Below are 14976 nucleotides of genomic sequence, written 5' to 3' on the forward strand. Positions count from 1 at the left end.
TTCAACAACACCAGAATGGGGTCGGGTACGCCTGGGTCTAACAGGGACCCATCTGTCGTCGGAGCTGTCTGTCAGGGAGCCGCTGCTGTCATCTGGTTCGTATACTGACCCTGATTCTGCCGGTGAGGCTTCCCCATCGCTCTCACCTGACATGGTCATTATACTGTAAATAGCTTCATCACTGTACGAACGTTTAGACATTTTGGTAACTAAATTTACCCGTACAGTGATGCGACTCACAGGTAATAAAAGCACCTGGTTGTCGAAGACTATTTCAAGCGCTACCAAAAAAACTGCTAATGCTAGCAGGGATCAGGCCTGACTCTGCTAACACAGCGGTTTTGTGTCTTGTGTTTTTTGTAAGTGACAGTAATCTATTGATTACTACACTTACCTGGGTGAAAGGGTTAAACGCAGGTGCTGGCCGGAATCAGTGCTGATCGTGCAAACACCGCGTTTTGGGAACCCTAAACTATGGGGGCGCTAGTATAGCTCTGATCAGATCAGATATTGATCTGTTCAAACACTATACTAGAAATGGAAGTGTAGGTGCGTGCGTGCGTGTGTGGTGATCAAGGGGTTACTTCTAAACTATGTGCCGGGGATCTGGGGGGGGGGTGGCGGGGACCCTAAACCTCCTTTGGGAAAGAAACTAGCTAGCTAGCGCAACCTCAAGTCACAATGACACCAATACAAAATACAGTAAAAACAGTATATTATGTGTGTATTAGTGCTAATGTGACAGAGGGTGTAGGGGTTAACGGGATGTGATCAGGGGGGGATCAGGGGTTTAAATCTTTATTGGAAGGGACTGGCGGGTATCCTAAGGATAAAAGGAACGGTGGCAAGCGCTAAACCTGGTCACAAGTCACACTTATACGGGTATATAGAAAATGCTATATACTGTATACAGTGTGCGTTGTGGCAGGGGGTGTAGGGGTGATCAGGGGGGGATCAGGGGATTAAATCTTTATTGGGCGGGTGGCGGGGACCCTAAACCTCCTTGGGACACAAACTTAGTCGCCTGCGCTAATTCTGATCACAATCACACTAATACAAAAATACAAAAACACAGTATATTACGTTTGTATTAGTGCTGATGTGACAGAGGGTGTAGGGGTTAACTAGCGGTGATCAGGGGGGGGGTCAGGGGAGATCAGGGGCTCAAATCTTTATTAGGGGGGGGTGGCGGGTAATTCAAGTGGAAAAAAGGGGGTCGCAAGCGCTAGACCTGACCACAAATCACACTTATACGGGTATATAGCAAAATGCTATATACTGTATACGGTGTGTGTTATGGCAGGGGGTGTAGGGGTGATCAGGGGGGGGTCAGGGGCTTAAATCTTTATTGGGCGGGTGGCGGGGACCCTAAACCTTCTTGGGACAGAAACTTAGTCGCCTGCGCTAATTCTGATCACAATCACACTAATACAAAAATACAATAACACCGTATATTGCGTTTGTATTAGTGCTGATGTGACAGAGGGTGTAGGGGTTAACGGCGGTGATCAGGGGGGGGTCAGGGGAGATCAGTGGGTTAAATCTTTATTAGGGGGGGGTGGGGGGTAATTTGAGTGGAAAAGGGGGGGTCGCAAGGGCTACACCTGTTCACAAATCACACTTATACAGGTATATAGGTATATGCTATATGCTGTATATAGTGTGTGTTGTGTCAGGTGCTGTAGGGGTTAATTGGGGGGGCGATCGGGGGTGAAATGTGCCTATCTAAGTGTGTATGTACGTGCTTGGTGCTGTACTTACAATTAGATGTGCTCTCCTCTCACGCTGGATCCAAAAAGACCGTTGGGAGGGGAGGGCACATCTCCTCTAAGCCTGTGTTTACATTTCACAGGCTTAGAGGGAGATCTGATTGGGCAGGACCGATCAACAGGTCCAGACCAAAAATGATTGGCCTGGACCTGATGACTGATCGGTTCTGAACCCAATCGAGTCATCGGCGGGACCGCGGGTGCGCGCGCGCGCGCGCCAGAGCGGCGAAGGCTAGTGACGTACCGCTACGTCACTCTGCCTGGCCGGGGCTGACCGCCGCAGTATATAGTCGTGCGGCGGTCGGCAACCGGTTAATGGCCGCAGTGTACACAGTTTAGTAAGGGGCTGACTAAGTAATTTGTTTTAAATTTATTTCATATTGTGCAGCTTGCTTCTTTAAACTTGTCAAAAGAAAAAAATAACCGAGATAGGATTGTGTCAACATAAATTGCATCTTTTATGATCTTTCACAGAAATAATGCACGGAATTCATTTTTACTGCATTTAAAGGGATTTGTAAGATAAATGTGAAACATTTTCTCCTTATTGGTGTCCTATGTGGAAGCTTTTAACAATCGCTAAACGAATACCAAAAAATGGTTGCGCTTACCCCAATACCAATCAAAAGGGTGTAAATCTAAAATGATTAAAGTGTCTAATCAGAAACCACTCAATTGTACAATGTGCTGTAATAAAGTGCATTTACAAAAGTCTATCCAAATCTTCAAAGTGCTTCTGTGCATGAATGTAAACCAGTGACTGCCCCTTTTAAATACATTTTCAATTTTCATGTAGTTAGTTCACCACCTCACCTCCAATGCCCCCACCAGGGTATGCACTCAACCTCAGATGTTTAGCCCCCCACCGTGTAGTTAGGGGGGGGGGGGACATAGGAAATATAGTATAACTTAGGCATTTTATTAAATCTCATTAAAAGAATAGAGATTATTACACTCTTAAAATGATGTGCCTGGCCGGCACTAATGATAATGTGCCAATACTCGTAATTCAGTGCCACTGCTGACAGCTGAATGTGAGGGTAAAAGGGCAAGGATGCTGGCTGATGCCAATACCCAAATATGGCAATGGCCACATTTGGACAGTGAGGGGGCTCTTCCGGCTAGGGATAAGTCATTGGTTGCTGCAAAGTTTTGATGTTGGCTACATAGCTGACAACATCCTAGCAACCATTAATGTAGGGGCATTCTAAATGGAATGTGATGGGAATTAAAAAAAAAAAAAAAAAAAAAAAAATCCCCCTAAGGTCCACCTGGCTTGTGATAGCAGATGGTGGTGGATTCAATGGCCTCTATTCTTCTGCTGGCAGTCAAGAGGGAACTAGATATGATGGGGAACTAGTCTCAGAATTCCCATCAGGCTTATACCGCTCCGCAATAAAACTTTTTACCCACTGCCCCTCTGTGACAGGGGAGGGAGGTTAGTAATGCTTAGAATGTAACTTTATCAGGCTTGGTGTTGGTGAACTGGAGTACAACTCATTTCCCTGTTCCCAACAGGTACAACAGAGTTATCAAGAGTGTCTACAACACACTTTAGGAATTAAGCTGTCTGTGCAATTGCTGGGTTCAGTGATTTCTGAAGGTGTTGAGGCTCTTGGGTCTGCATGACAGCCAGGGAACGTTTTAGACTCAATTCATGAATCAAAACACTGGTATGAGTTTACTTTTAAAAAAGGACATTTATTTTCATCTGACCCGATGAGATTTAAAACCTAGTCTCATGGTTAAATTGGAGAACAATCATATCCTTGTATTAGCTATTCCAAAACCGATAAATTTAAAGCTGATCTTCAGCTCTTGGTAATATTTAAAACTGAATTATACTCACCTTGGCTCCAGCGATGCTGCATCCCCTAATTCCCCGCTAGGCCATATACATCATTGGACAGCCGGCATCTGGGTCTTGATAGATGGCTGCTTTCATTGGACAGACGAGGATGTCAGCCCCGCATATGCTTGGGAGTTTGGTCAGATTCGGCATTGCCAAATTTGTACAGTGGGCTGCGCATGCTCGGCTCACTGTACAAGGGTGGACAGGCAGGTAGGTAACTTTAATGAAGAGACAAAGAATGTCTCTTTTGCATTAAAATTCCTGCCTGTTCACCCATTTTTAATTTTTGTTTTAAAGTTCTACTTGAAGTAGTTTGTTTGGTCCGAGCTGATTTAAAGGAACTATTACAGCACTAATGGCTACCGTGGCTGAGAACCGTGTATCAACTGTATGTAGCCTCCGCAACATACATACTATAGCACTGTGTTAAAGCAGAGGGATGGGGACTTCCATCCTACTCCCTGGACAAAGTCAAGTCAGGCCGAGTGAATACAAAGCTTCCTCTGATTGGCTGAGTTGGAGATTGTGACCTCATTTTTTTTTTTTTTTTTTTTTTGCAAGTGATCACACCCTCTGTTTTCATCTGCATTAGGAACTCGGAGCTAAGGGGGAGAGAAAAACATTGGTCTTCCCAGTGAGCGGCAGTGCAGGGGAGGAGCATTTTAGCCCATGTCTAATCATTGGAGGAGAGCAGTCTGAGTTCCCAGCACAGCCAGAAAACTGACCATGCTATGCTCCCATACCTTGTGTGGTCAGTTTTTAATAGGAAAGCAGAGGGACTGGCAGGATCACGAGGGATTTCATACACAGGAAGAAATGCAAAGAGAACAGGATACTTTTTCATACAAGTAGATGGTACAGCAGGCACATATCGGGCATATGAAATGTTGGTTAACCTATTCTTTAACTCACTTATGTGGTGCAGATTAACAAACGTGCTGAGATTGCAGTGGTTAAGCATTTCAAAATGTGTTTGTGAAGCTAGTTACACAAACCAATGTTTCTTTATCAGAGGCTACCAATATTCTCTAACTTTTTTGCTTCCAGTCACAGTTCCTCGTAATTTCCAATTACTGGATGAGCTTGAAGAAGGACAGAAGGGTGTTGGAGATGGTACAGTCAGCTGGGGCCTTGAAAACGATGAAGATATGACGCTTGCTAGATGGACAGGAATGATCATTGGACCCCCAAGAGTGAGCCTCCAACTGCTTTCCATAGCAGTCTTTTTTTTTTTTTTTTTTTCCTTTTCCTCTTATACAAGTCTTTATTGCTTTCCACAAATGTACTCCAGATAATACTCCAGACAAACATTCTTACGTTTTGAAAAAGGTGTAGAATCGGTTAGGTTTTTGCTGCTGTATTCCTTGCTTTCTGTTGTCATTGGGACAGGAAATCAAGGGAGATCAAGGGAGATCTTCCCAACTCTGCAAGTGGTGTCAGTGAAATACCATACAGATAAATGTCCAATAGCTTCTGGGTGCTGAAGTGGACTGGATGGATGGTGCTGTATATAAACTTCCACAGCACACATTTGTTGCAGAAAAAAATGTTATTCTGACATCTGCATCAAAGGTGTGGTGGTGGAAACTTCTACATATTTCTGCAACACAGATGGCAATAAAAACCTGACCTTTCCCACACAATCGCAAACTCCAAAAAAAAAAAAAAACTGTAACCAGAATTACATCTCTATAATAGTATTGCTACAGTCTTTGATGTATGTGTTTGTGTCATTAATGTGGACCTATGAGTTCACCAGTGTGTACCTTCTCACTTAAAGCCTAAGTTCATCTAAAATTAAAAATTAAAAAATCAGCATAAGGGACATAACTTAGTATGATGTGTCTCTTGTGCTGATTCTTCTTCTGTTAGCAGAAATCTTCTACCGTTGTTAATTTCCTCATAATGACTGCATTGCAAGGTTGAAGCTCTGCAGCTACAGCACAGCGGTAGATGTATGACTATATTATGATAGGAGTGGAAGGCTAACCACGATAAACCTATAAATAGACTTGAATGCCTGAGGTCCCATTGAAAGTGGTGTGGTGCAGTAACATTGGTGTAATGTGGTGCGGTGCAGTAACATTGGTGTAAAGTTGTGCCATTCATTCTTAATAGCACCCCTCATGTGGCGTACACTACATAACAAAACTGCTGCAGAGCCTCTTATCAAACGAGCAGGCTGTATTAGCGTAGTGCATTTTAACCCTATGCATTTTGTGTGAATGGGCTCTAAAAGTTTACTTTAAAGTGTATCTAAACAAAAAATGTAATTAGGCTTTTTTTTTTTTTTTCTCCCGGTGAGCACACTTTCTGTCCTAACCTGGCCATACACTGGTAGATTTTGCCAACTGAGGCTTGATGAATGTTGTTCGAAAGTTCTTCAAAATTTTGTTTGCTTTTAACATTCAATTTTTGGTGTGAATGGAATTTCTTGAACGAAAACCGCATACGTTGGGGTTGATATACTAAAACTGGAGAGTGCAAAATCTGGTGCTGCTCTGTATGGTAGCCGATCAGCTTCTAACTTCAGCTTGTTTTAATTTAAGCTTTGACAAAAAAAAAAAAACCTGGAAGCGGATTGGTTTCTATGCAGAGCTGCACCAGATTTTGCACACTCCCAATTTTTTTAAAATTAATCCCACTGTTTGAAATTAGTTTACCGGAGAAAAAATTTCCATCCGCTTTCTTCCAATTTTCTCATCACTATGATTGAAAATGAACATTGATTTGACCCCCATCATTAGAAAATTAAATGAATGAAAATTAAAATTTCTCTTTTGTTCGTGGACGGGCACATTCTTAACCATTGGATTATACTGCCCCCTACAGAAGTAGGACACAAGGCAGAAAAAGAACTTGACTACGTCTACGGGCAGTCCTAGGTGGTATACTCCCCCCCCCCCCCCCCCCCCCTCTCTGCTGTAGGTACTCCGTTTTTTTTCTGCCTAGTCAGGAGTAAGGACCTGGTTCCTTGCTGGAATCTCTGGTCCTGGCAGTTTTTTTTTTTAAATGTTTTTTTCTCTATCATTCATTGACAGACGCAGCTCCATATCTTTTTTTTTTTTTTTTTTTTTTTTTTTTAGGCCATTGGGTTATGCTCCTCCCATCAGGAATAGGACACTAGGCAGGAAAAAACTTTATCATGCTTATGGGGGCTGTCCCTGCAGGCATCCCTTTTCATTTGAGTACAGCGTTACCGCGCAATTGTCCGTTAAAGTCAAGCAGTGCCGAATCGCAAAATAGGGCCTGGTCATCGAGCAGCCAATTCCTACGGGGCTTAAGTGGTTAATAGGGAAAATTTGTTATTTGGTGATTTTTTTTTTTTTTTTTTTCTTTTTTTTTTCCTGGAGAACTACAAGCAACAGCCGGCTCTGGTTTCAGACTGGATAGTCTAAATCCTTAAGGTCTTCCAGCCTGGCCAGCGAGCGTGAGCAGGTTTTAGTCCAGTCCATCAACCTGGAACGCCCTGAGTCGCAGCGTACCTCCTGGCTGGCAGCACCTCCACCCCAGGTGTAGGCTTGTGACGGTATCAGATTTTCATGCTGCGATTAATTAAGGTTTTGCCACGGTATACGGTATTATCACGGTATTCTATTACTAAATTTAAATTATTAAATTTCTACCTCACTTCAATTTCGTTGCTGAATTTAGGGGCTTTGGTTCACTTATGCACATTATTATATAGTCAGTCAGTACAGACTCTGTGAACCAGGCCTAAAATAGGTCATCAAGCAGTGTCTGGCTTAACTGGTGATAACTGGTCCTGGCGCTCGGCTCCGATCCGATGGCCTGGTCATTAAGAGGGCAAATCCTTGTGGTCAAGAAGTGGTTAAACCTGAAGGAGGTGTTGTTTATATATTACTTTACTATTGCTTTAGGCCTGGTTCACATGTATGCGGGTTGGTGGTTCACATGTATGCGGGTTGGCGGTTCACATGTATGCGGGTTGGCGGCCCACATTTGCACAGGCATAGCAGTCCATTGATTTGAACGGGCTGCTATGCCCTCATTTTCCGCAGAAAAAAGGTGCATGCAGCATTTTTTTAAAATTCAGTGGCCTTGAAATCCATCCTGCTTTTGCACCATGCGACTAACCTGCAGTTCCTGCTCTGGCAAGCTTTCTGCATTTTTTGTATACGTGGGCACGGCATTTAAAAACAGTTTGCGTGTGCAGCAACGGCAGGTAAGTTGCATGGTGCAAAAGAAGGATGGATTTCATGGCCACTGCATTTTGTTTAAATTCTGCATGCACCTTTTTTCAGCTGAAAACGCAGGCATAGCAGCTCAAGCCCATTCACATCAATGGGCTGCTATGCCTGTGCAAATGTGGGCCCCCAACCCGCATACATGTGAACCAGGCCTAAAGCAATAGTAAAGTCATTAATTGGTTAAACCTGCAGGAGGACCGGTGTTTTATCTATTAATGACTTTACTATTGCTTTTTGTGCCCACGTATACAAAAAATGCAGAAAGCTTGCCAGAGCAGGAACTGCAGGTTAGTCACATGGTGCAAAAGCAGGATGGATTTCAAGGCCACTGAATTTTAAAAAAATGCTGCATGCACCTTTTTTCTGCGGAAAATGAGGGCATAGCAGCCCGTTCAAATCAATGGGCTGCTATGCCTGTGCAAATGTGAACCGCCAACCCGCATACATGTGAACCGCCAACCCGCATACATGTGAACCAGGCCTAAAGCAATAGTAAAGTCATTAATGGATAAAAACACCGGTCCTCCTGCAGGTTTAACCACTTCTGGATCGCAAGGATTTGCCCCTTTAATGACCAGACCATCGGATCAGAGCGCCAGGACCAGTCATCACCAGGTAGGCCAGACACTGCTTGATGGCTATATAATAATGTAATGTGGGCTGCTATGCGTGTGTGTGTGTGTATATATATATATATATATATATATATATATATATATATATATATATATATATATATATATATATATATATATATATATTAGAGCTGCACGATTCTGGCCAAAATGAGAATCACGATTTTTTAGCTTGGAATAAAGATCACGATTCTCTCACGATTCTGTGTAACAAAAAAAAAAATTGGGATAACTTTACTGTTGCGTTTTTTTTTTTTTTTCATTAAAGTCTATTAATTACATAGAAACATAGAACATAGAAACATAGAATGTGTCGGCAGATAAGAACCATTTGGCCCATCTAGTCTGCCCAATATATCTGAATCCTATGAATAGTCCCTGGCCCTATCTTGTATGAAGGATAGCCTTATGCCTATCCCATGCATGCTTAAACTCCTTCACTGTATTTGCAGCTACCACTTCTGCAGGAAGGTTATTCCATGCATCCACTACTCTCTCAGTAAAGTAATACTTCCTCATATTACTTTTAAACCTTTGCCCCTCTAATTTAAAACTGTGTCCTCTTGTGGTAGTTTTTCTTCTTTTAAATATGCTCTCCTCCTTTACCGAGTTGATTCCCTTTATGTATTTAAATGTTTCTATCATATCCCCTCTGTCTCTTCTTTCTTCCAAGCTATACATGTTAAGGTCCTTTATCCTTTCCTGGTAAGTTTTTTCCTGCAATCCATGTACTAGTTTAGTAGCTCTTCTCTGAACTCTCTCTAGAGTATCTATATCCTTCTGGAGATATGGCCTCCAGTACTGCGCACAATACTCCAAGTGAGGTCTCACCAGTGTTCTGTACAGCGGCATAAGCACTTTCTCTTTCTACTGCTTATACCTCTCCCTATACATCCAAGCATTCTGCTGGCATTTCGTGCTGCTCTATTACATTGTCTTCCCACCTTTAAGTCTTCTGAAATAATTACTCCTAAATCCCTTTCCTCAGATACTGAGGTCAGGACTGTGTCAAATATTCTATATTCTGCCCTTGGGTTTTTACGCCCCAGGTGCATTATCTTGCACTTATCCACATTAAATTTCAGTTGCCAGAGTTCTGACCATTCTTCTAGTTTTCCTAAATCCTTTTCCATTTGGCGTTTCCCTCCAGGAACATCAACCCTGTTACATATCTTTGTGTCATCAGCAAAAAGACAAACCTTACCATCGAGGCCTTTTGCAATATCACTTATGAAGATATTAAACAAAATTGGTCCCAGTACAGATCCCTGAGGTACCCCACTGGTAACATGACCTTGTTCTGAATGTTCTCCATTGACTACAACCCTCTGTTGTCTGTCACTCAGCCACTGCCTAATCCACTCAACAATATGGGAGTCCATGCTCAATGACTGCAGTTTATTGATAAGTCTTCTATGTGGGACAGTGTCAAAAGCCTTACTAAAATCTAGATATGCAATGTCTACTGCACCTCCACCGTCTATTATTTTAGTCACCCAGTCAAAAAAATCTATAAGATTTGTTTGACATGATCTCCCTGAAGTAAACCCATGTTGTTTTTCATCTTGCAATCCATGGGATTTAAGATGTTCCACAATCCTATCCTTTAATAGGGTTTCCATTAATTTGCCTACTATTGATGTCAGACTCACTGGTCTATAGTTGCTCGATTCCTCCCTACTACCTTTCTTGTGAATGGGCACGACATTTGCCAATTTCCAATCTTCCGGGACGACTCCTGTTACTAATGATTGGTTAAATAGATCTGTTAATGGTTTTGCCAGCTCACCACTAAGCTCTTTTAATAATCTTGGGTGTATCCCATCAGGACCCTGTGACTTATTTGTCTTCACTTTAGACAGCAATCTTAGAATGTCTTCCTCTGTAAAGACACATGCATCAAATGATTCATTAGTCATCCTTTCAAGTGGAGGTCCTTCTCCTTCTTTTTCTTCTGTAAAAACTGAACAGAAGTATTCATTAAGGCAGTCAGCTAGCCCTTTATTTTCTTCTACATACCTTCCGTCCTTTGTTTTTAATTTAGTTATTCCTTGTTTTAATTTCCTTTTTTCATTTATATATCTGAAGAATGTCTTATCCCCCTTTTTCATAGACTGAGCTAGTTTTTCTTCTGCCTGCGCTTTAGAAGTTCTTATAACTTGCTTGGCCTCTTTCTGCCTAATCTTGTAGATTTCCTTATCTTCATTGCTCTGGGTTTTTTTATAATTACAAAATGCTAGCTTTTTATTTTTAATGATTTGGGCCACTTCTGCTGAGTACCACAGTGGTCTCTTCCTTTTTTTGCTTTTACTGACAAGTCTAATGCAATTTTCTGTTGCCTTCAATAATGCACCTTTTAAGTAGTCCCATTTCTCCTGGACTCCATGTAATCCGTTCCAGTCTGATAAGGACTCATTTATGACTAATTTCATTTTTGAAAAGTCTGTTTTTCTAAAATCTAAAACTTTTGTTTTTGTGTGGTGTGACTCTTTCACAGTTCTTATATTAAACCACACTGACTGGTGATCACTAGATCCCAAGGTTTCGCCTACAATGACATCATATACCGAATCCCCATTTGTGAATACCAGATCCAAAATGGCCTCCCTCCGGGTTGGCTCCTCAACCACTTGTTGCAGAGACAACCCCAGTAGGGAATTTAGAATATCTGTACTCCTGGTAGAACTTGCTATTTTGGTTTTCCAGTTTATATCTGGAAGATTGAAATCTCCCATAATGATAACTTCTCCTTTCATTGTCATTTTAGCTATTTCTTCAACTAGTAGATCATCTAGTTCTTTAACTTGACCAGGTGGTCTATATATCACACCTACACGAGTTATTGCGTTTGAAAGACTGCTGCGCAAATACAGTGTGACATAAAATATTACAACAATCGCCATTTTTTTCTGTAGGGTCTCTGCTAAAAAAATATATAAAATGTTTGGGGGTTCTAAGTACTTTTCTAGCAAAAAAAAAACTGATTTTAACTTGCAAGCAACAAGTGTCAGAAAAAGGTCCAGTCTTTAAGAGGTTAAACTTCCTTTCTCCCTGGCAGAGGGGAGGAAAAAATACAATGTAATCATTTTTGTTTATAGTTACTGGGAGACTTGGAGCCCATTCACACTAGCGCGACTTGTGAGGCAACTTGTGTTGCCCCAGGTAGCCCATTCACACTAGCGCGACTTGTGAGGCAACTTTTGTTGCCCCAGGTAGCTTGACATAACAAAAGCAATGTTAATCAATCAGTGCCGTCTTAATTGGCACTACTGAAGTTGCTCCGACTTCAGAAAAGGGTCCTGAACTACTTTGAAGCGACCTGTGATCCGACTGTCCCATATACTTCAATGGGAGTTGCCTCCTTATCTTAATTGACACGACTTATCAGACTTTCCAGGAAGAAGAAAGAGATTAGCCAGGCATTCCCCACAGACAAAGTCGCCTGTCTCTTCCAAGTCTCTTCCAAGTCTCTTCCAAGTCTCTTCCAAGTCTCTTCCAAGTCTCTTCCAAGTCTCTTCCAAGTCTCTTCCAAGTCTCTTCCAAGTCTCTTCCAAGTCTCTTCCAAGTCTCTTCCAAGTCTCTTCCAAGTCTCTTCCAAGTCTCTTCCAAGTCTCTTCCAAGTCTCTTCCAAGTCTCTTCCAAGTCTCTTCCAGTCACGGGGTGACTTTCTGGTAGTGGTAGTGTGAACCAGCACTCAATGCTGATAGGCGTTAGCTGTGTGAGTGAATGAGTCATCCAGCTCACTGAAATGTATCAATTCACAAGTCAGACCCAGGAGCAGAGAAACTCGGTATTTTAAAAATGCCACAATAACAATACCGTGCTTATGCAATACCGCGATATATCGAATTACCGAAAACCGGCATATGTCTACCCAGGTGGGAGGTGGACTGTTGGAGTGGCGCCAACCTGGTACATTGGTATGGTGAGTAATATTGTCCCTCCAATCCTCTGGCGGTCTCAGGGAAGACGTGGGCCCTCTCCGTGGAATAGTCGGACCCTCAGGGCTCCCTCTGTTCTCCTGGCCTCTGGAATATTAGGCCTACCCCCTCCAAGTCTTTTCCCTTAGCCATAGCAGGGGGGAAATATTTTGGCCATGGCCACGTTTTTGTGGGGGTGGCTTGGTCCTGGTGCGGTTTCTTCCTAGGGACCCTCCAATGCCTCTTGTCTGGGATCCCCTCTGGGGTCCGAGAGACCGCATGGGGTGCTGTGGGGGCCGCCATTTTTCTGTAGGTTAATGCTTTTTATTCTCCCATTGAAATGCATGGGCAGCCGTTTTTTGTTCCCCATAGGAATGCACGGTGCGGCCATTTTCTTGTAGTCCGATTGCTGGACAAGCGACGGCATGACACACAAAAATCTAGCAATGACCCAGGCTGTGCTTCTATTTCCTGTGTCAGAACGGTTTTTCTGTTTCACAGAACGTGCTGGCAGTCTCCTGAGGGGGTTGGTAACGTTTTCTGTGGTCCAATGTAGGTTTTCCTCACCCACTCTATCAGATTGTATTGGCTTGGGACTAGGAATACCCCTAAGTTTGTGGTGGGATCGCGATTTAGTGACTTTTTTTTTTTTTTTTAAATCTCATTGTAAAATCGAGTCCCAGGGTACTATTTCACTACAGACCCCCTAGGTGCGGCTGTGGAACCTCATTCGGCTCTGCGTGGGAACGTGCATTGGTGTAAGCACTGATAGTTTCAGTGCGGGAAACTTTAAAATTGGCAGATGAATCTACATAGTCGGGTTCGCAGGTGTCTTTTGGCCCCCGAAAATCGGGCAAGGTGTTTCCTTGCCCGGAGCTTTTTGACGATATTGTCAATGAACAATGGCGGTGCATCAAGCACACGCTAGTGGTGCCCAAGCGCTTTAAACGCCGTTATCCTTTAGCAGATGCAGTTTCCACTAGGTGGACCGTGCCGCCAAAGGTGAATCACCCGGCTTCCAGGCTGAATAAATCTACTGTGGTTCCGGTGGAAGAATCCCTGGCCTTTGCGGACCCTGTGGATAGACAAGTGGAGTCGGTCCCGCCATCTACACGTGCTGGCGGGTTCCATATTGCAACCAGTATTTGTGAATGTTATGGTGTCACAAGACGGGTACTGAATGGGTGAAGTTTCAAAAAGGAAACTTGGAAGCTGAGCAGCTCCCCCCAGCAGTGCTAGAACTAATGGGCCAGATGGCTCAAGCCCTGGTGTTCATGTGTGATGCGGCTCCCCTGCCAGAGGCTGCCAGAGTGTCGGCAGTGGGGATTGCGATTAGACGCATGGTGTGGTTGAAAAGCTGTTCTGCAGACCAGGCTTCCAAAAAGGCTTTGACGGATCTTTCTTTTATGGGGGAGAGGTTGTTTGGATCCTCTCTGGATGAGTTGATCAAAGGCCTTACAGGTGGGAAGAGTACTCTTCTTCCTCGGTCCTCTAAGGGCAACTGCTCAGAAGTGACTTTTCGTACCTCTGGGTCGCAAGAAAAAGGAAAGCCGTTCAGGTCTTCTGGGATTTCCAAGAAGCCATGGTAAGGCAACTTAAAGACCGGCCAGTCCGGATCTGCAGACAAATCCTCGTCTGTGTGAAGGGGCACCCTCACCCGCTTCTGGGGTGGGGGGGATGTCTTTGCTTCTTTCCGGAACCTTGAACTTCCTTTATTCAGGACAAATGGGTTCACGAACTGACCCGATCAGGGAACAAGATCGAATTCCGGTCTCGTCCATCGGACAGATTTTTCCTGTCCAATCGGCACCTATCTCCAGACCGGTTTAGGAATTTACAGGAGGCTGTCGCAAGGGGTGATTGTGCCAGTTCCCTCTCAATGTTTTCAAGGTTTTTTTTCAAACCGGTTTGCCTTCTTTTTCTGGGCACAGTAAAGTGCGTCTAACTCTGGACCTCAAGGCTCTGAACCGTTTCGTGCAGGTACGGAGGTTTCCCATGGAATCCATTTTAACGGTAGTGGCGTCACTACACCAGGGAGACTTTTTGGTCTCCATAGATATCAAGGACGCATATCTACACATCCCTATCTACGCTGGACACCAGCGGTTTCTTCGCTTTGCTGTTGCAAAAGAGCATTATCAATTTGTGGCGTTACTCTTTGGTCCCGCCTCTGCTCCCAGGGTGTTTACCAAAGTACTGGCCCTGGTGTTGGCATTGTTGCGCCAACCGGGGATTGTGGTACCGGGGTATCTGGACGATCATCTCCTATTGAGAACAGACTCTCATTCAGCCCTGGTGAGTGACCTGACAATCACTGTCAGCTCCCTGCAGGACTTCGGGTGGAACATCAATTTCAAGAAATCCACCCTAATAACTTCATTGAGACTGGATTATCTGGGCCTGGCTCTGGATTCAGCTTTGGGGAGGGTCTTTCTTCCCCCCGACAAGCTGCAGAAGTTGCAGGGGGCGATCCGGTTGTTGGCAGACCATACTGGACGTTTGCAAAGAGAGAGTCTTGTCAAATGGAACAAGGATCCCAAGTCCTTGGACACTTTAATCCGGTTGAGCCACAACAGAAGATCTGCTCTG

General features: G+C 43.7%; 1 protein-coding gene across 1 annotated transcript in view; it reads left to right on the plus strand.

The window, feature by feature from the left end:
* UBE2V2 (ubiquitin conjugating enzyme E2 V2) overlaps nucleotides 1-14976 on the plus strand; it is a 69788-nt gene that overhangs the window by 13013 nt on the left and 41799 nt on the right. The window contains exon 2 of the mRNA XM_082258105.1: nucleotides 4669-4814. Within this exon, the coding sequence (XP_082114231.1) occupies nucleotides 4669-4814 (146 nt within the window). The remainder of the gene's footprint in view (nucleotides 1-4668; nucleotides 4815-14976) is intronic.

The sequence above is a fragment of the Pelophylax lessonae genome (genome assembly GCF_965119305.1).
Source record: "Pelophylax lessonae genome assembly, chromosome: 5".
NCBI classification, from domain to species: Eukaryota; Metazoa; Chordata; class Amphibia; order Anura; family Ranidae; genus Pelophylax; species Pelophylax lessonae.